General features: G+C 39.0%; 1 protein-coding gene across 1 annotated transcript in view; it reads right to left on the bottom strand.

Annotated features, from left to right (window-relative positions):
• wdpcp (WD repeat containing planar cell polarity effector) overlaps positions 1-23,412 on the bottom strand; it is an 85,774-nt gene that overhangs the window by 2,751 nt on the left and 59,611 nt on the right. Inside the window, exons 11-16 of the mRNA XM_088012948.1 lie at positions 21,237-21,425; positions 20,509-20,632; positions 18,961-19,024; positions 9,276-9,375; positions 3,368-3,479; positions 561-646 (exon numbers count right to left, since the gene is read on the bottom strand). Of these exons, the coding sequence (XP_087869074.1) occupies positions 561-646; positions 3,368-3,479; positions 9,276-9,375; positions 18,961-19,024; positions 20,509-20,632; positions 21,237-21,425 (675 nt within the window). The remainder of the gene's footprint in view (positions 1-560; positions 647-3,367; positions 3,480-9,275; positions 9,376-18,960; positions 19,025-20,508; positions 20,633-21,236; positions 21,426-23,412) is intronic.

The raw sequence follows: 23,412 nt of genomic DNA on the forward strand, positions 1-23,412 counted from the left end.
GGGAGCAGCTTTTAAGTTTCATAGCATCATGTGGAGCACCGATGGCCTGATTTTCCCAGAGTTCATCATTTAACAATAAGACAAAAAAACAAAAAAATGAAATCTGGTGGAGAAATTGAGGGCAAAATTCACAGCTGACCAAAAGATCCAAAAGATTGTCTCACATTTACCAAAAAAAATAACATCTTGATTTGCTGCACTTTGGGGAAAATATTCTGTAGACTAACAGAATGAAATCGGGACTTTTTGAAAACAAAATGAAGGATTTGGACGGTCGTAGTCCAAATCTAGACTTTAATCTGATTGAGATGTTCTGGCACACCATAAACAGGCCAAAGGAATGGAAAAACATCACTACTAGTTTTCACAGATATCGTTTGAGGCAAATCTTTGTTTGACATAAGCATTTGTTTGATGATCTGTAACAATTATGTGTGGCAAAAAAGATTAAACTGAAGAAATATGTAAGGGGTGAATACGTTTTCAAAGCATTGCATGCTGCTGTGTTTGTTTGAGCTGCAGTTTTGTTATGTTCTGGTTCCGACCCGCAGACGACCCACCTGTCTGTCTCAGCATTCTGAGCAGATCTGGACTGACCGCTACATGGACGGACTCTGGTCTCCTTGGTCTGGTCAGTTCATCGGCTCTAAAGAACAACAACACAGCACGATTAGTTGTGTACACATCTGTTAAAGTCAGAACAATTTACTAATTCAGTACCTGGACCAAGCCAAGGAAAATGCTGGTCAAACCATCTAAAATGTCACAGTGGTCAGGAAAAGAACATCCATCTCAACAGGAATGTGTTTCAGACTATTATGTCACTTTACTAAGCTTTTTGGTTATATCAATTCTGGGTACATTGTTGGAGGAAAGTTTGGTGGATGGAGCCAGAACTACAGCGCCCAGGACGAGGTGTGACAGTGAAGCCTTTAAACTGGTCAACAGTCCAAACATTTAGAAAGAAAATTGATATTTCACTGATAATGTTCTTACAAAAGACACGGTTTGGGTGTAAATCAATAAAAAATGTTATAAAGACACAAAAGAACCAGCAACAACAAAGACAAAAACTGTAGGGAGACAGAGATACAAATGGACAGCTGTTAACTGATTTGTGTTTGAGAAAGTTTATGAGAATGCTTCACACGAAGTGTTGCCAATAGAAATCAGTGGAGGAATCTACAGAGAAATAAATAAGACAAAAAAATAGAGAAAAATAGAAAGAAATAAAACAGACAAAAAGAAAATCCAAAAGAAAGACAGAAAAATGAAGAAAAATAGACAGGAATAAAGAAATAAGAAAATGACAAAGACAGAAAGACAAAAAACAGAAAGAAAGAAAGAAAAGAAACCAGACAGAAAGACGGACTTTGATGCTGGTTGGTTGGTTGATCAGTTGCTTTGTCTGTTGTTCGTTGTTTGATTGATCAGTTGCTTGGTCGGTCGGTCGATTAGTTGGTTGGTTGGTTGGTTGGATGGATGTGGTTCCACTCTGTAGTCACTCAGACTGTGATCTGTAGTTCTGATCGACTATGTGTTCTTCTGTGTTTCCAGTTACAGACCCAGGAACCAGTTCAGCCTCAGTACCTGAACTGGTCCTGAACATCTTTACCTAGTTTACTCTGCTAGCCTCCTCATCTTTAGTGCTCTCTGATTTAGATGATGCCTTTACCATCAGCTCAGATTTCCTGATGTTAATTTCAGGAGCCGGAAGTTGTTTATCAAACTTCACATCTTTGTGCCCACAGCAACCCCCTCTGTAACGATGGATTTTCACTCTCCAGGTTGATCAGAGAGTGAAACCATGTCGTAGCTCCTTGTTGGTTCTGAGCCTCACAATAAGTTTGGCCTTCACTGAGGGAAACTGCCAGGCGCTCCCAGTCTCTGCACTCCTCTGTCAGAGGAGTGTGTGATGAACAACAGAGGCCAGCAGCCATCAAAGGAACATTGGGAAGCTTCCCAGACTTCCGTCTCGTTGTCTCTCGCTACTGTGAGCGTGGAGTCAGATTTGGAGAATGGGGGAATCTGCGAGGAGCCCCCGAATCACCATTGTGCTCACCTCCCCTCTCCTCCGCTGCTCTTTTCTGGCTGAGACAAACGAGAGAACGCGCCGGCGTTATAATGCCTCCCCTACTCCATCTCGGCTAAGCTGCCACTGGCTTCACATGAGAAACAATGAAACTTCATTGGAGACCAGATTACAGAAGGGGAGGTGGGGGGGCTTCGGAGTAATTTTTCCTCTAAAAGAGGAGGGGGTGATTGAAATAAAAAAAAAATAGCAGGAGCTTTGTTTGCTCCTCTCTGAGGCTATTGTCTTTTGGGAGGTTTTGGGAATCTGCTTCCTTAGCCTAACGGCAGAGTAGAGGAAGATGGGGTACGATGGAGATTCTGGCACCAAGTCACCTTTTTTTCCACGTTTTATCCTCCTCTTGTTTCTTTTAGTGTTTAAAAAAAGAGCTTAGGCCACAGCATCTCTCTTTACCTCTCTCTGGACCCAGATTGCTTAAATTGGAGGGGATTTGGGATGGATGGAGGAGGCTTAGTGGTAGGTGGGGGTTCAGAGAGTCATCACTGTTACAGTCAAACAGCCATGAAAGCCTACGAGGATGAAGAGCGCCTTTTTATCTAAAACACCCAAATCCCATATAAATACTCTGATATGCTAGATGCAGTATCCATCACTTCCCTCCCCCACCGTCCCATAATAATGGAGTCATGGATGCTTCTATCAGTGTCTTTACTCTTTCAACACGTGGTTCTTTTTTCCATTTGTTTTAAACTCGGAGACGGAGAATTTGGGTAGGAACTCCAGACGTTGAACTGGACACAGTGGCTTTTAAAATCTGGGATCACTGGAAGCGTTAAGAAGTGGAAGCAATGTGACTTTGACATTTTGATGTTTCACAGGGGAGAAGAAGCCATTCCTCGGCCATCCGGCTACTGGTGCTCTCTCTAAGAGGCAACAAGAATGAACAAAAAGAACAAATGTGTCTGGAGACTTTATTTGTAGAGAGCAGAGCTAAATGTTTAAAGATCTGTAGTTTTTTTTTTAAATGAAATGACAAACTGCTATTCTGCTAAACAGCCTTAGAGTGCATTCACAGCAGCCCTGAAAGCTTTAATCAAACTGTAGTTCATTTGTCTAGAAAGTCTGGTTTGTTTGAGGAGGTGTGATTGTGTAATCAGGTTTACACTCCATTCTTCTTGTTTCTAACAAAACAAGAAGAATATTGTTTCTAAATATTTCCAGTGTGTAAAGTGGTAGTAAGTGGAGTTGGCAATGCAATCCCAAACTGAAGAGGATAGACGTTTAATTTCCATGCAGGACACATTTAGACAATAAAACTCAGATGTTCACACTCACCGTGTTGGAGGGTTGTCTGAGGAGAAGGGACCTGTCCCCTTCGGGTCCCTATCTGGTTCTCTGTGACTCAAGCTGGAACCACAAGCAGCACTGGTGCCTCTCTGAAGAACACCTGACAATGAACATGACAACAGAAAACAGCTTAACTCATTGACTGTCACTCTCGAAGTGCTTACTGTGAGTCAATGAAGACACTGGTGCCATCATGGAACTGAACCTTGTCCAGTTTTCTCACGTTACAACCACAAACCTCAATGTGGAAGACATTGAAGACAACTATTAGTTTTGCACCTCAGAAATTTGGTCTTTACATTTGAGTGGGAAGAGGAAAAGAGTTGGTGGAAGGAACTTAGAAGATGTCTTGTTTGTATGTGCAGCAAACGATGTAGGGAACACAGCAAGGATGTGGAAGAAATGTTTTAAAGCCCTCACTTCAATCCCACTTCCCAATCACGCATTACCTTACTTTGGGCTTTCACATAAAATCCCATGAGACACATTGCGGCTGTAACATGTGAACAAGTTCAAGAGCTACAAACGCTTTAGTGAGGCATGGTACGTGACAGTGAGCTGCCACTTGGGGAAATTTCTGAATTGAGACAAGAAGTCAAATAGTCATGGAGGATGTGCAAACAAAGCAGCTGGGAAAGGGAGCAGAAACAACCACGTCTTTCCCTCAACGCGCAGCGGAGCTAACAGGCTTTCACTGCAACAACAAAGAGCAGATAGAAAGGCAGAGAGGAGGTGGAGAAGTGGATCTTCAGATAAAGCTCTCGTCTCTGCCCGCTGAAAAGGCCCTGCAGTCACATCAGCCTTTGTGAGGGGGAGACACAACCGTTACAAAACCAAGTTGGCTTTTTCTCTTGGCACTCGAAAGGAATAATAATAAAAAAAAAGAAAGAGGGAGAGAGAGACAGAGATGGAGGAGAAGAGAAAAAGGCCTTCTGCCTCTCACAGCGCCGTATCAATCCAGATCAGCACACGTATCAGCCAGACAGCTTTAAGCGATTTCCAATGCCGGTATGAAAAGGAGCATTTCTAAGCTGCGATCCGTGTTCTCTATTGTGCGCTTGTGTGCGTACAAGCGGCGGCGGGAATCTCAGAGGATCGAGATTCACAATGAGCCCGCATGAATGCGAGAGGAAACGCACAGAAGATGTGGCGTCTATCGCTGGCATCCACTTTAAAACAACCGCTCAATTTGGTACCGAGTCAATTTTTTGAAAAATTATCCAAACAAGAATGTTTTTATTTTTATTTTTCTGGTGTTAGATCTTTTAAATGCAAATCATCTCAATTGCATTTTTTTTTCAAACTTCAGTGAGACATGATCAGCAGTTTGTATTGTTGCTCTACGAGGTAAGTGCTCCCAACTAGACCAGCAGCTACACCTGACACCTGCAGGAAAACCGCCTCTGGCTACAACTAACATGCAAACTATCCCCATTTGTTCGTTTGTTTCGGCCTATCAAACAACTTCTACATGCTTTAAAAAAACAAACATGTTGATCAGAGCTCAAGTGCCCCCCTCCCCCCCCCTTTTTTTTTGAAGGTTTCGTCTGATTTAAGCCGCAGCCATGCTTTTTATGAAGACATATGTAAGTAGGAAGCATCTTATGAAGAATTAAAACTGGAGCCAATATGCACACCTCCAAACTGCATTGTGAAGACATCGTTTGTAGGCGGCTTGAAGCACACGAGAAAGGACGAAATATGCATAAAATTTAAAAGTCAAAGTGTGGCTCTGCAGCTACATGCTTATGGAGATCATACTTTGAAAACAAGTTAAGATGTTTAAGTAGAAACGAAAAAAAAAAAACGGCACAAAGTCTGACAAATTAAGGTAGGAAATTAAACGTGAATGTTCTTGTTTTGCTTGAAAGAAACTTTGTTCATCTGTTGCACCTTCGCGTTCCTCAATTAGTGTCTACATTCCAGTATATGACTCGCATAATAAAGCTGTGTCAAAACATCCTCATGCTTATTTCAGTCAACACGTATGGTTTTCAGACAAAGTATTGACATTTTTCACCTTAAAAAAACTTAAAAGTTTCACGTTTTTCCTGTACCTGCTGAAGTAAAGCCTCCCACAGAATAATGGAGCTGCCACCTCCGTGTTTCATCCCAGAGTATGGCACTGTTGTAATAATTTCAGCAGACTCCACAGTTGAAATAAGGTCAGAAAGACTAATCCAGAATCAATATTACAGTATTGATTACCTCACAATTCTCCGTTGTCATCAGGCCTTTCGACTGACGATTCTAACCAATGAAGTGCAAAAGTAACATTTAGGAATGTAGATTAAATGTTATTTTTGTGTCCATAACTGCAATAAATAATTGTGTATATATGTCTTCATCACAGGAGATAAACTAATAACTTTAATAATTACTTTAACTTTAGGTGGAAGTTCAGACGCAGGAGTTAAATGTTTAGCATGAGTCAAGATTTTGGATAGTAGCTGTTAAGGAATTACTTTGTTGGTGTTAAAATCCTTTTTCTACCTGTAAAGCTCAATTACCTTTGATAATTGTCATTGATGCAGCATGGTGATGCACATGGTATCTTGGTGACAGGCTAGTTTAACAAACTCCTAGTCTGGGCAATTCAGTTTGATTCTCATTTCGTTTCACTGCTCAGTCCGAGCTTTCTCTCATTCACCTGGATTCCTTCGATAGAATTTCAGCCGGGCCAATCAGTGAACAGAGGAAGTTGTGAACAATGACATTGTTTTTGAATTATATTTCCCCCTGTAGTTTTATCAACGACAACCAACCAACTGATTAATGAAGTTGCCATCTTGTTCAGATATAGCACTTCTCACTTCGCAGTGAAGGATAGTTGTTTACAGCATAGGCAATTTCCAAAAAGCTTCATAGCGATCGTTTCTCAATAGCTGAGAGCCCAAACCCTGTGTACAAAGCAAAGCACAGAACAAGGGGCTGGTTTTTACCAGGCTAACTACCAATTCAATTTCAAACTTGGTTTGAGTTTTCTATGAGGTGAAAACCAGAGTAGATGTATGTTAGAATGACTCATAAGAGATTTAGTACAAAAAACCCCTCTAAAAATGGAATTGTTTTCTTTCAGAGACCCGAAGAGACACAGATTGAGATTTGCTTATTTTCATCAACTTAAAAAGGTAATTCTGCTTTTGGCCTGCCCTCCAGCCCTCCACAGATTATGCTACAAATGCTAAATGTGTGTGCATGTACGAGTGTGTAAAGTGAGACACCTGTTCACTGGAGCCCTCTGCTTGAAGAAGGACACTTATTATTGATGGCCGGCCTTGTAAGCACCGTTAATATGCACGCTTACACACACATAGACACACTACACACACTGCTGACGTGTGTGTAGGTTGAGTGCTGTTCAGTGCATCGACATCCTCCTCGTGATGTAGCACTCTGAGGTTATTTCTGTGTCACTTTCTGTCAAGTGTAAAAATATCTACATCAAATCAGATGATTTCTGGCAAATCTGGTTGTGTATAATAGTGTAATAACTGCCATCAATAAAAGCAGGTTTTTTTCTTGCCAGTTTGTCAAACCTCTTGATTGCTATTTATAGTTTAACAAGGTTTTACTTTGCCCACTTTCAGGAGTCCATATTACTTTTATCATCTATTTAAGCTATATCTTTAACATAAATAGACGACATGTTGTGTCATGTTAGATTTGTATTTTATATGGGGTTGCCATGTAATTGTTGTTGTACACATACCTACTTTAAATAGTATAATCACTAAAATTGGTTGATTTTTTCTTCAGCAGTTCTGATGGGTAATCAGAAAGTGAAATACTAAAACATGTCAGATTCATTAAATGCATCAAAACTAAGAACTCCCAATAGACAGCTCAGTCCTAAAAGAGAAATGGAAATCTAGTTGCATCTCACACACCACAGTAAATAAAACAATACAGTCTTATTTTTTAACAATAAAACATGACACTCTAGAAATCTGGCTGCAGCAAACAAAAAGAGAAAAAATAAACTTTTGAATTACAATTTTTTATATAATTTACATTAAAATTATCATCATTTGTTCAATAAAATCCCCAGAAGCGACGTTTGTTTCCAGCAATATGCTTCATATAATGTGTTGGATCCTACAGTTTGTGTATAAAAATGCATCCCAAGTTTGAAGCAAATTGAAAATTGCTTCATTTTTTACAGAAGACAAAAAGCATAGATGTACATAACTTGCAAATATAAAGTGTGAAAAGGGAATGAGCAGATAATTTTAATAGCGACTTGTGAAAAAGATTAGTTTATCATTCCATGAGGAGTAAAATTATGTTTTTTTAAAACTGAACAAATGATTATTTCCAAGATTGACCGTGAATTCAAGAATATTTACATATATTATGTAAATGTTTATTTAAACATTTACATAATATATATATATATATATATATATATATATATATATATATATATATATATATATATATATATATATATATATATATATAGATAGATAGATAGATAGATATAGACACATCAGATCTTCCATTTCCTAGCCTCTCACCTGTGTCCCTTCCTCACTTCTACACGGTGCTGCTGTCCAAGGATAGGACACGCTGCAGGTGATTGAGGTAAATCATCGAGGACATAATTAAGGGAGCTTATGAAGGAGGGGGGCGTGTGCATGTTAAGCATCACATTAGGAATAATTAAAAAAAAAGGGAAAATAGATGCAAACAGGCCTCAGAGTTACACAAATGCTCATTTTCATTCCCAGCCACGCAGACGAGACGGCCAGCCTCGGGTGTTTGACCTTATACAGTGGAGTTAAATACCTCATCAGTGAACACACAAACATGCCCGCGCAGCCCTTCTGCTGCGCTTTTAAGCATCAATGAAGGACTCATCCGACATGTTCATCTAGTTCCCCTCACAAATGTGAATGTTTTTCTGCCTAGCCGACGGCCCTTGTAGCCTCTGTGTGGACTGAGCGTGTGTGTGTGTGTATGTGTGTGTATGTATGTGTGTGTGGTTGTGAGAATGGGTTTGTAATCAGGAACTCAGCTTGATCCCCTCTGGTATGTGCTTTTGGGAGTGTTTGTCAAAGGCCAGCAGCATAGACTGAAAAAAAAGGAAACCTGGGCATTGGTTGAGTTTTTCTCCCATGCTGGGCTACCCAGAAAACCTTTCATTTTACGTCTGAATATAGAGTCTTTATCTAGATTTTAAACTATGATAGTTTTTATTAAAAGTTACCCTGACCTACGCAGTTATAACCTCAGTTCAGCTTTTCTTTTGGGGTTTCTCCCATTGAAGTGGATTTCTACGGTATAATTTTGACCGGTCCAATCAGCAAACAGATGGACAAGTTGTGAACATGACTAATTGTAGACTGGGTGTAGTTCTAGAAAAGGCAGCAGAGGAAGTGAACAAAGCTGTTGGAAATACTTCCAACTATTGAACTAACACTAATAGCCATCTTGTTCAGATATTGCACTTCTCTCTTTGCAGTGGGGGATTGTTATTTATGCTTCATAGCATCAAACTGCCACATTACAAAAGTTATGGCTAAACATTAGTAACTGGGTAAAATTTAAAACCTTAACAGACTCTAGGAAGTGATCATTTCTTGATAGCCAAGAGGCCAGAGCCTCTGTACGAAGCAAAGTGTAAAAGGGCTGGATTTTATTAGGCTAGCTAAAGGTGTGAGAAAACGAAAAGGGAAGGCAAGTCAACCTGTTGTCCATGTTTCGTTCCACATCTCTCAGTCAAACCTGATCTGATTTGATTCCTTTCTATGCTTTTAAAGGAGGGTTTGAGGCTGAGAAAATATCTCAGGTGCGTCACCAGAGCTGAGCTGCTGAGGTTATCGACATGTAAGGAAGAATAATGGGCTGCATTTTCTTTATTTGGGCTTGGACAAGTGATTATTTTTCTTACCGTCGCCTGCGATGGCCCGGGCTTCGATTTCATTAGCTTTCCTCTTGGCCACGTCCGCGAGCACCACCTCGCCCTTATCACCGGCGACATAATGGAGGTCCTTTGAAGGTAATGCGGGAAAGAAAGAAACGTGAACGTTAATCTAAAATGAATCTGGGCTCAGATGACAATAGTTTTTTTTAATAGAGGGGTGGTCGCGGTATTTTGGCAGGAGGAGGAAGAAACAGATGAAATGAGGAGCAGAAAAAAACGGAGCCGTTTGAAGTCCGACATCAGAAACGGCACCGGTTCGAATGAAATGCCGCTTCCTCAAAAAAAAAAGAAAGAAAGAAAAAAACTTTGAAATCAGCCTTCTTGCTGCCTGCGCCCCAAACTGCACACACACACACACACACACGCACACACACACACACACACACACTTGTCTCTGGTTTTTAAACAGGGCTGGATGTTATCTGGCACATTTCAAAAGTGGGAGAGGGACTGTTCACCTTCTCATATTCTCCTTTTACACGGAAACACATCCAGCCGAGCATATTATTATATCAGCCAGTCACAATATTGGAAACAGCATGTATCCTCTGTATCTCTGCTTGAGCCTCAAATGCTCATAAAAAGAGATAATATGGCAATACATTCATTATTAACCCCTGAGCATCTGACTTCTGCTGCTCGGTTAAGACGTAAGCCATCTTCTGCTCAAATATGTCCTAAATAATAATAATAATACAAGATGATTTCATTGATATACTGCTGAGGGACATTATTTTTGCTATAAAAATTGTTGATATGCTCTGAATGTTGTGGCTCTGAGCTTCAATTTGCAGATTTAAGTAATCCAATAATCAGTTTTGGGCACATTTCTGCATTAATTATCTGGTCTTACAAGGTAAACAGGAAAACATTTTGAATGTAAACAGCCATCAGTAGAGAATATACAGAGTAATGCTTTGTCATTCTATTTAATTAAATTTTAATTATTTGGCAACAATTATAATCAATGTCCCCTACATTTAGTACTACTCAATGTAGGCTGAAAAGCCATGAATTCAGTAAACAGTATCACAGAACCTCCACCGTATGTTAACACTGGACATGAGGTTCAGTTTCAAAATAATTTCTTTCTTTGGCTGACGCTAAACCAACCTGAAAAGTTTGGTCATAGTGGCATTGGGTTGATGCAAGAAGTTCCAGTTAAAGCTGCAGTAGCATTCAGCAAACTCTCCATATTTAAGCTTGTGGTGTCAGAATAGAAAAGCTGTATTTTTGTAGATACTGTCTACAAGCCGAGTTCACATAGCAGCCGTATATGACCCGCATCTGAATTTTTTGCCCATGTGTGATCCACAGCTGAAGATTTCCTGGCAGTGTGAACAGTCCTACTCCGAACTTTTTGTCCCTCTTCCCCTCACAAAATATGATTTGTACCACCTCCATATGTGGCACTAATTTGCATAAGTACCAGATAGTTTTAAAAACATCTGCAGACTGAACAGTCATGCCATTTCATCCAACTTTTACAATTTGATCAATAATTGATTAGCAAAAAGTTGTTTTATAGGAGATCTTTTGTTTTTTACAGAACTTGAACCAGGTGAAGGTAAAACTATGCCACTTTAGGAGTTTTGGGTTTGAACATATTTACAATTTTTTTTATCTTAAATGTAAAGTAGTACAATAAACAATTAATTGATTACTAAATGAGTTCTTTCTATCCATAATTTGTCAATAATCGATTCATCGCGATTAATCAGATTATTTGTTTCAGCCCACTTTTAGCCCCTTATATTATTGATAAAAAAAAAAAACGTATGTTAGGAGTACCATAAGAATGTTATGTCTGCATCTACAGTGTAAAAAATGCTCATCTGGAAACCCAACAAGTGGCTCCTGAGGCCCGCAGGGTTTCCCCAGGCAGAACGCAGGGACTGAGGGCCCATCAAAGTGTACAGCGCGTTAAGCAAAGCCTTCCGCTTCAGCAACATCACAGGACATCAGCGCTGTGACTCAGGGCTCGTCATGGATAACCCTCAGCTGGCTAAAGCCAGCCCCCAGCTGAGCCAGCACCCAGACTTAATACCCTCATATTGTAACCCGGCTTTTGTAGCCCACCCCCTCACCCACACCATTTCCAATGACAAAAAAAAAAAAAAAAAAAAAGACGAGGGGGTGCCGGTTCCCAAAAGAGAGAGGGAGAGCAAAGGAGAATGAGAGAGGGTGAGGTGCTGAAATTGAGGAGTGTGAATAGGAACAGATTGGGTAATTATAGTGTGGTGCCTGCCCTCTGTGGAGGAGAGTTAGTCGGAAATGTGAAAATGGACGACAACAAAATGGCCTCAAAGGGGCCTAAATCGGCTCCCAGGACTAAGGTGACAGATTCGGCCTTTACAAACGAGGACACGGCCCCACAATTAGATATGACCGAGGTGCTTAATTGATAACAAACAGAGCAGCGGATGACAGAACCAAGGAGGCGGGACGTGGAAAAAGAGAGAGGAAGGCAGGAAAAATAAAAGATAAATAGTAAAAAAAATACGAGAGGATGAGACGGTGTGACAGACAGATCAGAACAATATGAACATTTGATGCTGAGGCGCTTTATTCCAGCTTAGCCCTCATAATACTGTCTGAATCTGTAGAAAGAGACCCTGCGAAAGAATCAGTGAGTGAACAAACGCAAAATGAGAAAGAGAGAGAGAGTAGTATCAGCCAGACTAAGAGGGGATAACAATAATACTGCATATAAAACCATCAGATATTACACCTCTTATTCCCCGACGCTCAAACGCGACACTAATCTTATTTATATAAGAGCTTTAGGGGTTGCAGCGAGCCAGCTAACTGCGCTGATAAAGAGGGGCGTTTTACTGGGCTGTTTTTTTTTTTTTTTAAAGGGAGCAGAGGGGAGGGGAGAACACCGGCGGACGCTAAGAACCCGATACTGACTGATATTTGGGTTTCCTGCAAATAAATCAGGGATTAGGTGAAGAGCAACTTTTTTTTTTTTCCAGCACATTAAGAGACTGACTCGTGTTTGTATGAAGTCTGACCTGACCGGGGCGGGTTTCTGTCGCACTAGATAGACGGGGAAGGATGGGAACATGCGTCTGTTGTGGGGGAAATAAATGCAGTGAATGAAGTGAATGAATGAAACCAGACCACATTCATTTGTTAGAGTGGACTAGTCAAAGTCCAGACCTAAATTCAATGAGAATTTGTGATAAGATTTGAAAATCGATGTTCACGTCCGATCTGACTGAGCTTGAGCCGTTTTGCAGCTGTATTCTAACGTCAGTGTCAACGAAAGGTTGATCAACAAAGTATTCACAGAGGAGAGTTGAAAACAAATCAAAGTTTCCCTTTACAGACATAAAATTCCTAAAAACTGAGATTTGCAGTTGTGAAGTGAAAATGCATGAGAAAATGTAAACAAAAAAGTAGGCAGAATTTTGCAAGGCACTGAAAGCCGGACACTGAATATAAAATTTCTTCCAATCACCACATGAAGTATGATCGTCTTAAGACAAATCATCATGTTTTGTTTCAAATTTAACATTTTGATTACCTGTATTTGTTTAAGTTACAATTGTAAAATACGTTTTCTGATACTATATTTGGTATTTTCCAAGTAAAGAAGAAATTCTCAGAAAGACTCCAGGAGATAATCAGTCATTTGAAAAGTTTACTCCTTTGATAAGTTTGTAAAAGTGTCATACATCTGTGAGCAACAGATCATTTATAAAAGTGTGAAATCTGAAATTTCAGGGATTAGTGAATGAGTAGTCTGGGCAAAGCCTTCTGAGGACCTGGCAGCCGATCCTGTTGATTTACTTCAGAGGTACACTCATTGCATGAACCAAAACAATATATATATATATATATATATATATATATATATATATATATATATATATATATATATATATATATATATATTTATAATTATCTGTCCTACTTTATCTTTGGCAACACCAAAAATACTTTATTAACAATCAGTCTCACAGACTCAAATTAAAGCAGTATAGCATTTTTATTTTAGGTTTTGTTAAAGCGATGAGGGGTGCAATTTCCCGTCAGCATTTGCCAACTATACTGACAGCCACACGCAGGCGGAAATATGCTAACATCTTGAGAAATCAACATAATTAGTTTCACACTTGTCTCACGACACAAATAACACCCCAAAGTCTTGTGTTAGAGAGGCGTCGAGAGTTTCAAAAGGGCTAATTAATCACGCGAGAGACAACTGTGAGTTTATTGCCAAAGACGCAGCAGCGACATCTCCGCCCCTTCGCCTTCCCTCAGTGTTGCCAGCGACGATAGATAGGAGGGGAAGACAACAGCTTCGCTTCAGGATGTCTGCAGTGATACTGTACGAGGCCTCATTCGGAAACAGACGAGCTGGCGCTCAATTCAGCTATCAAAAAAAATTTGATTTAATTAGCAAGCTCTATCAAGACCTATTGATAGAGGCGCAGAAAAAAAAAGGGAGGGAGGTGTCGTGGGCTCGACTTGGCTGACGAATGACCTAATTGGTTACATTATCAACTCATTATCAAAGGCTAATTAGGGAGTTATAGAAGAGCACCAATAATGAAAGAAAGAGAGAAAAAAACGAGCCAACCAATCAGTAACCTCCCCCAACAGTTCCTCCTCCCCCCCAATTTAACCCAACACTAAGTGTTTCATTTTAACAAAAGCTTTCTATTTTTCTTTTTACGGAGGGGTAAGGGGCTTTGAAGGACCTCTATTGTTAGCTGGGAAACAATGGAGGGTCGTGTCATGGTGGGGAGGAGGGTGTCATGCTGAGCATTTCTGGAGGAGGTGATGGCTTCCATGTTATCTGCGAGTCCATTCTATAAAATCGATGGCGCGTTATTGAGTTCTGCGGGCAAGTTAGTAAGTTACAAAGAGTTTGGTGAGTGCGGGGGGGTTTGCCCTCATTAACCCGCTCTGCCTTGGCCCAATCAGCCAAGCAGCAGGTTAAAGCAACAACACAACCTAATTAGACCGAAGGACAGGGCGAGGGGTGAAATGTCAATGTGCCCCCTTGTCCTTTTTCTTTCTCGACTCTCTTTCACTCTTTGCAGACAATGAGCTGCTGCTCTCTTGGTCGCTGAGGCTAAAAAAAAAAGTGCTTGAAACAGTTTGCTGTGAATGAGCATTAGCTTTGTTACAGATCTGGGATGACGATCATCGGCCAGTATCTGTTGAAATCAGTGAACCAGATATGAGCAGATTCCCATTGTGGCCATTCACAAAGGGGTTCACGCAGGCTTCCTAAATCTGCTCAAGACGTTTAAAAACAAGGCGAAAGAGTCAAAAACAGAAGGCATATATTATTTTTACTCAATTTCTGAAATATTTAAAATGTGTGCAGGATGACGACTTCTGAAAAGCACTCATAAGTTCATGGTTTGACAAAAAAAAAAAAAGCATTGCTCTGTTGACTGTTAATATGGGGGAATGTGATATTTTGCTATATCAAACTATTTTTTCTTGCTAGCCTGAAGTGTAAGAAGTGTTAACTTGCAACTTTTAGCATAGAACTTTTTTAACTATGACTCCACATATGAAGTTTAGAACAGTATGCTTGACACAGTGGGTTGTATGAACGTATGAAAGAAGGTAGTTCCTGAGTTTGCATGTTACATTGACTACGTAATATGGCTAACATGACTATGCTATATTGGGGTTGCGGCTAAAACTTGGTTACAGAAACATTGGAGAAGTTCCCACTACTTTTGAAAGGACATCATCAGTTAGAGGCCAGAGACATGAAGAAGGAAGTTTGGTCATTTTCAATTTTATCTCAAGAGTTTATCACCACATTTTCACTTTGTTAGCTATGTATCCCTCTGCTGCTTCAATGTGATGGTGAGGAAAAGAGTCTTCTACAAAATTGTTACTGCTTGTTGTGCTTTGGACAACCTAAGTCCTAGAGGTGTTACAACACTCCATTAAATATTATTGAACATACTTATTTTTACACACTTTTTTCAAGTTTTCACACACATAAACAAACAGAGCTGTTCAACCAGGAACAAATGAGCTCTACAAGAATACTACATTAGAATGTTTTGTGTGCATTTGTGGACAGAAACTAACATTTCAAAATCAAGCAAGTCATACAAATTAATCTAACACGTTCAAAAGCTTAAGTTTGTTATTTAAATGGACAGTAGACCCTCACACAATACATTTAGTGTTAAATGGTGGGAGCAATTTAATATCTTCCCAAATTTTTGATTCCAAACTAATCTGGTCATCAACTACAGAGTGAGAAATTACAAAGTATAAAAAGAATAAACTAATAATTTTTTAAAACTCCCAAACTAAAAATAGAGTGGACATGAATCAGCAGGTCAGTTTTGTAAATTCTTACTAACATAGCTGTATTTGAATTCTTAAAAATAAATCAAATAGCCTACAAACTAATGAAAAAAATGTCTTTATTATTATTATTATTGTAAATGTGGGACCAAGCAGGGAAGCAAAACTATCCAGCATGTTACATTGTTGCAACAACGTAACATTTTTAGAATGTTACATTGTTACAATGTTGAAGAAAAACGCAGCTTTTGTCACACTTCACAGTGGGATGTTTCTATGTTTATGCCTGATCTTTGGGGATTAGTTGGCAGTAATTCATTAGGTCCTTACATTTTGTTTACAATTTATTCTTTTAAATATGTTTTGTTAAAAAAGTACACGCAGCTTAAAGTAGCCGGATGAGTCCACCTCCATCTGTTTGATCCATTCCGTCTCACACAGTAAGAGGAACAGGCAGAAATTAGTGTACTCATCTCTTTGCACCTTTGATTAATAAGAGGGAAGAAGCTTCACTCCAACCTGTTTGATTGGGAAAAAAATCTTAAATTTATTGTTGACCTTCTATCTAACCAGCCCCTCCTCTTCCTCTCTGTCCCCTCTTTCCTCCACTCTTTCAAGGTTCATTGGCTTGACTCCACCTTTTCAATTCGGCTTCCCCGCAGCCCTGCCTATTGGTGGGGAGGGAATTGGAAGCGGCGCTATCAGTGTGATTGAAGGACAGAGAGGAGCATGAGTGAGTGTTTTTGTGTTTGTGCTGCTGAAGCATGGAGCAAAAAAAAAAAAAAAGGGGGGGGCTCCCCAACGTTAAAAGACGAGAAAAAAGAGAGGAAAAGACACCTACAGAAACACGTGGAAGAAAGAACAAGTTAGAGGTAGATGAGAGGAGAGGCAAAAGGCCGAGCGGAGCCCATGGAGGTTGTGAAAAGACAGGGGCCCACACTGAGATCACACCTGCTCTCTGACATGCAACACACACATACACACACTTTTGTGGCTTACAAGTCATGTGCAAATGCAAGTAAGAAGGGTTTAACAGTGAATGAACAACTAAAATAGGGTGCATGGCACTAAGGGGCCTGCAGGAAGCTTTTCTAAAAGGCGCTGGTGACTGAGCCGATATCTAATCCTCTGGAGGCCAAATATTAATCAGTTAGGCCTAATCTGTTTAATGTCAGTAACACAATATGGTAATCAATTTAAAAGGTCATTTTAACTCTAAGGTTTTATGTTTTGGAACATAAATGTTCACACTTTCTAAACCTCTAGTTCTTCTATAAATGGTGCAACAAGATGGGATTTTTTTTCAGAACTTGCTGTGGGTCGCTTTTTGCCAGTTAAAGTAAAAATGCAATATTATTTTTATGAGACACCAATTTTAGGTCTTAAAAATGTAATGTTATTTTATTATATAGATAATAAAAGAAGAATGATCGATTGCCGGTGATGCTAGAACAACGGCATGGACATTTCCATTAGTGCTTCCAGAAAATATTCACACTGCTTCCACATTTTGTGACAGATTAAAAATGAATTACATTTATTTTTTCAGCTGTGACAGCTTTTTTAAGTTAATTTATTTAAAATAAAATATCAAAACCAAACAAAAAAAATCTTATGAAGAGTTATTTTGTAGATTTATTTTGGGAGATTTTCAACCATTTTTCATTGCAGATCTTCTCACGCTAAGGCAACTTGAACACTTATTAATAAACAGTCATTTTTATGTGTTTACATAATTCTCAATTGGAATTGGAGCATGTGCTCCAGCTGCAGTCAAGAATATTCACAGTGATCCTTACCCACTCTATTGTTATGCTAACTGTGCGCTTTGGGTCACTGTTGTGTTGGGAGACGAGTTAGTCTTAGCATTTGGCTGCTGTTAACTTAACCTTGGTTTAGACTTGTCAACTCCTCCTGCAACTTTAAAACACCACCAGAGTATAATGCAGCCACCACCATGCTACACAATATGGACAAAGTTAGTCAACTGAAGAGTAGTGTCTGTTTTTCTTCAGTCAAGATGCTTGGAGTTCAGGCCAAAAGCTTTTATTTTAGTTTCATCAGACTAGATGATCTGACAACCTCTTAGATAGTTTTCAAATGTTCTGGCAACCGAGGTAGCTTTATGCAAAAAGTTGGGCCACCCGGGTAATATTCTGTAAAAAATAATGTCAACCTAAGTAGTTTTCTGTAAAAATAATGGCAACTTAGGTTGATTTCTGCAGAAATCTTTAAGACATGAAAGGTTTAAAAACGGAAATATCTATAACTTACACCTTAGCTTTTTTTAAGTGCCACTGTTTTGTGGGACTTAAGTTCAGTTTATTTATTATGTTTACTTTATTTCACTTTATTTGTTGAAACATAAAAGGATAAAAATCTACATAGTTGAAGCTAAGCTTAAGGCCTTGCAAGGATAAACAATGGATAGATGTTAAACTTTTTTGTGAATTGAAAACCTTACATTTTATAAGAGTGAAATGAAATGCAGTTATCTTTTTATGGTAACACAGAATGGTCACCATTAACGGTTAACAACATGCACTCCCGCGCTCCTCACCCCACAGAATGAAAAAACTACAGCTCTAACCCCGCCTCCCACTACCTTACATCTCACACATGCGCAGTATGCTACTTACAACTTAACAGGGACAAACGCTAATTGGTATGAAACCGGTCTAAAATATTTATGGTGACTTAATAGCTACTCTGTCTGCCGACTTTTGCATTTCACACAAATTTTCCAGTCCACCAATTTTCCTTTCTGTGCACCACCCAGGTCCGTTTACCAGTTCCAGGACTCGACCGAAGCCCTTCAGTGTCATTATCTTGAGAAATAAATTGATCTGGTTTAGTGTGAAACATGTTTTAGTGCTGAAAATGATCAAATGCTTCAATTCATACAGATACATAGTGACATTCACCGTCCAGCATTGGGCCTGATTAGCACATCTTAAGGGCGACACCAATTAAAGCAAAGATTGTAGCACAAGTTCTGCTTTTGTCTTCTCATTCTGCACCTTCTAAGGTGTGCTGGCCTGCCTTAATCAGTTTTTATGTGTAACACAGAAGACTATTACCAGTCTTAAATGTTATGGTTGCATAAACAAGAAACAGCAGTGTGCATGTGAGCACATAGAAGTGATAGGGGAAAGACACAGAATCATTTTATCCAAAACACAAGTATTCACAAAAAGGATGTGAGCTCAAAACTGTGCATGTCATTCAAAATCACAAATATTTACAATTTTCAAATAGGAATTTCAGTCAACATTTTTTTAAAAATTGCTATACAGATTTTAGTCCTGTTTTTCTTTCAAACCACTGAAATCAAAAATGTCTTTTAGCTCACCATGAACAAATCTCGAGCTTCCAAGTCAACAGCAAGGAGGAAGGCCTTCTCAAAACGTTGATGCCTGCAAAGAAGGCAGAGACAATAAGAGCTCGAAAACTAAAACCGACTAATATCTGTTTAACAAAAGCAACTAGAGGAAATTTACAGATGAATCACACCGACGTACATTTTTCTCAGAGCTTTACATAAATCCACAGATATGCATACAAATCTCTGCCAATAAGAGAACAGTAAATAGCTGGTACTTTTATTATTATCCAGAATAAAGCCAAAAGAAAGAGGAGAGAGAAAAAGAGAGAAAGACAGAGAAAGGGAGAGAGACAGAAAGATGCAAAACAGCCTAACTTTCCCTGTCTATATCCAACATGAAACAAGTAAAGAAGCAGAGAGTAGAGGCTTTCTTTATTTGATGCTGATGGAGAGAAGAAGAATGCAGGTAGGTGATAAGAGAGGAGGAGGGATGCCAAACAACACTCCAGTTCTGGAACAGGGGAGGAAAATGGAGGTAATTGCTAGATGGAGAGCTGTGAGCGGCAGTGTGTGGGAACAACAGGGTCTATTTCAGTCAAACAGGCGTTTCAAAAGGCTCTCATGGCAGAAGGGAAAATGAAACAACAGTTAAACAGGTCTGAGTGAGCGCTGCTCTGCCTCGTGAATGACTCAAAGCAGCATCAGCGCGTGTGTGTGACTGATGACATTCAAAAGCGACGTCCTTTTTTTAGAAATGTTGAAATAAAAAGAAGCGAGAGGAAAATAGAGAGTGTTAAATTTGTTTCTTTCACTGGTTGTCATTTTTGGACACTTGTTATTCTTTCCTGCACACTGATAAACTCAACAACGTGCTCCAGTAGTGTTTTAAAAATAATTTGTATATGGGTTTTTACACTGCACATCACTAAACTGCAGCCGACCTGGAGGTACAGCTTTTGTTTTATTTCAATAAATTGTCTCTAGAAGCTAGGCCTGTCACAATAACACATTTTGCGGGATAATAAATTGCCCCAGAAACTATTGCGATACACAATAATATTGTTATTTTGAGACCATTTTCAACTAATACAATAATGATAATAGCATATCAAGGAAAGTATACTCTCTAAAAGATACAAAATGCATTAATTTCTAAACAATATTTAACACTGGAACTGAAAAATATTTTAAATATGTGAAATAAAAAAACAAAGCAACAATAATTAAACAGGATAATTAAGCTTTTGTAAACAAAATTGCATTTTAAGAAATATTAGTCATTCTGCTTAGGCAGGGAAAACAGGCAAACGCGGCAGGTAGTGCAACCTAACGAAATCGTACTGGGTTTCAAATATTTGCAGTGTTTTTCCAACAATATCAAAGGGGAGCATCTCTCTAACAAATGTTAAGGAGAAATTATTGAGCTCACTTTAATCAACCATGCGACTAGTTGATTTATTGCTTACTGTGACAGGTCTAACAGAAGCTGAACTGGATCGCACAAAACTAATTTGTCTCTCAGTGCATTAAATTAAGAGCCAAGCAGCAGCAGCATGACGGAGACGGTTGTGTTACCTGAGGAGGTGGTGAAAAAGGCGGCGAGCGTACTTGGTGACCGGCTCTCTGTACTCCAGTATGATGGTATCGGGCAGAGGGGCAGCCGGGGTGTAAAACACCCGCAGGGCCGCTTCCAGCTGGGCTGCACAAATGTTGGGAATGTCAACACACCGAAAACACACAAACTCTTAAAAAGGTTTTTTTGGTCTAGTAGTTCAAATCTTAGTACACTTGAACTAAGATGAAAGCAATTTAGATGAAAGTAACAGTAAGACAAATGAGCTTGTTTTAAGTCAATAATTCCTTAATATTGATGAAAACTACTAGTTTCACTGGCAGATTATTTCACTTGTAATATGCGGAAATGTCTTTGTTATAAGCTAAATAATCTACCACTGGAACTAGTGCATTTTAAAATCAATACTAAGAAATTATTGCCTTAAAATAAGCTCCTATATCTTGCTGAAAAGTTACTTGTAAGTTAGATAAATTGTACTAAGATATTTGCAGAGGAACTAGACAAAAAAATACTTTGTAAGATTTTGTGTTTTTGCAGCGTGCTGACAGCAAGACCAAAAATAAAATGTTAATTAAGGGGTGTTCACAACAATCTGGCATTTTAACAGAGGTTGCAGACATTCACAGAACTAGAAAGATTTACAATGGAAAATATTTTAACTAAATAACAACCAAATTTTCTGATAGTCGTGGTAGCATAAAACTAGTGGTGTGACCCACAGCCTCACCTTCCCTGTCTGCGTTGAGCGGCAGTCTCAGCAGGTGGTTGGTCACAGAGCTCAGGCCTTGGTAGCTCTCGTCCGCCATGGTGCTCCAGTCCATGGCCTCCAGGATGCCCAGCGCCTCTCTGACCTGACCGCAGCGGAGCCGCTGCTGCAACAACTCCACATGGCCCAGCTGGCCTCCAGTTAGAGCTCCTGCCACGTAAGGTCAGAGTTCACATTCAGAATCAGTTTCATTGGTCAAGACCGTGTGCGTGAACAAAGAGTTTGAGATCGGTGTACACATGTAACGTATGAATATTAAACTTTAGTGAAATAAAAGGAAGTGAAAGGGACAATACGTATAAGTATTTTTAGCCATTTTTTTGGTTTTCTTTTGTTTTTTTTTATAAAGAAAGTAAAAAGAGTGATTGTTGTGACATCACAAATATGCTTATATGTAGTTAAGCAGTTTGTGTCCATGATGTGTGAGGTCTGCAGAAATGTTAGCTGCCTTTTTTTTTTTTTTTTTTTACCCTTGGCTAGCTCTGAGTAAGTCCTGGATGGAGGGAAAGTCAGCTCCTCTCAACCCCCTCCACACATCCTCACACCTGGCCACGCCCCTCTGTGTCTCTTGGCTCTGCCCATTTAGGTAGAATTCTTCAAAGCTGTTTTGGGGACGGGGTTATGTTTTTACAGTTCCACTTTAAATGCTTTTGTGAACTGAAAAACTGGGTTTATGCTGTTACTGTTAAGATAATGTCAACACGAACAAAAACTAATGTAGAACATTTCTGGATTATCTAATTATTTTTGTTTCCCTTACAGATGCTAATACATGTGCTACAAATACAAATACTGTGGCAGTGTTGAAACTTCTCCATAGTAATGCTGAGAAATAAGAAGAAAACCTGTTTATCTACATCTACACATGTAGTGCCATCGTGGACAACCTGCAGTGGCATTGGAGATTGTCTTTCTTTTGATATCCTGACTGTCAGATTTCATCAGAGGAGCTCTAAAAGTTGATTGTTTATGCTTTTGTTGTATGTGATTGTTCATATGAGCAGATCGGGACTCTACCGAATGACAATGTTTTTGTATTGTTGCCAGTGGCAGAGGTGTCTCATTCTGTCCAGGAGAAGGTCAAAAGTGTGTATAATTTGTGATATTTAAAAGCCACGTTACAGGAAGGTGTTGAATCCAACAGGTAGTAAATAATGTTCCTCTGTGAGTGAATCACAACAGTGTATAGTTAATGCTGGGTTATAGAAGAGCAGAGGGAATGCTTTCATCAAACCAGAAACCATAAGCTGATTTAAATTGTTAAAGTCCTTTAACGCCCTCTGAGGTAACTGACTGCTACGTGTTCTCCTTTTTAACATTGAGACACACCTTTATATCATTTTAATGTGTTTGTTAAGATGATATTAGTATCCAAACTAGATTTAAACCAAAAACTCATGAACAATACACACACCTCCTTTTCCCTCAAAAGGCCTAGCCAAGTAAGAAGTTTATTGTCAATCTGTTTTTGCCTGGTTAAATAAAGATATAATAATAAAAACATTAATAATGAGAAACTATTAATCTGCATTATGACATTCTAAGTAAAGGGAGTAATAGACAGATATGACACTAATGATTGAACTGAGGCCTATTGTTTTTATAATTTCTAGTTTGGAAGGGCTTCATTTGATCAATTTCATCATGATATGGGTTGCACTTCATACACACAATTCATACTTTAGATTATGAAAAGTTTATAATTTAGTTTGATTTATGCAGAATCAAAACATGTTTATTACAAAGATTTTTTAAAGAAAATTGCTTTCTTCTGAGGTAAAACAACCTCTAGATTAACTGAGAAAAAAATAGTACATAGATTATTTAAAACAACCTGTTAAAAAATACAAAAAAAAAAAAAAAAGGTTTTAAGTGGCGGCCCTCTTTGAAAGTTGTAGCTTTACATTGTATCATCCACAGCTGATCTACAGGATTGAAAATGTTTTGAGCTGAAATACCATTTTTTCTGCTAGACACTGTTCAAAACTGATATGTTCAAAAGATGAATCAAAGGAAATTAGAACAAACTGTGACCTAGGTGCCAATTTATGCCTTGAATGATTCACAGGTCAGTGTTAAGCAGCTTAAAAAAAAACTTTCCTCTGAAAATTGCCAAAGAGACCAAGCAGAAAGCCTG

This window comes from Poecilia mexicana, unplaced genomic scaffold, assembly GCF_051168715.1.
Source record: "Poecilia mexicana isolate PSO_F unplaced genomic scaffold, ASM5116871v1 scaffold_15, whole genome shotgun sequence".
NCBI classification, from domain to species: Eukaryota; Metazoa; Chordata; class Actinopteri; order Cyprinodontiformes; family Poeciliidae; genus Poecilia; species Poecilia mexicana.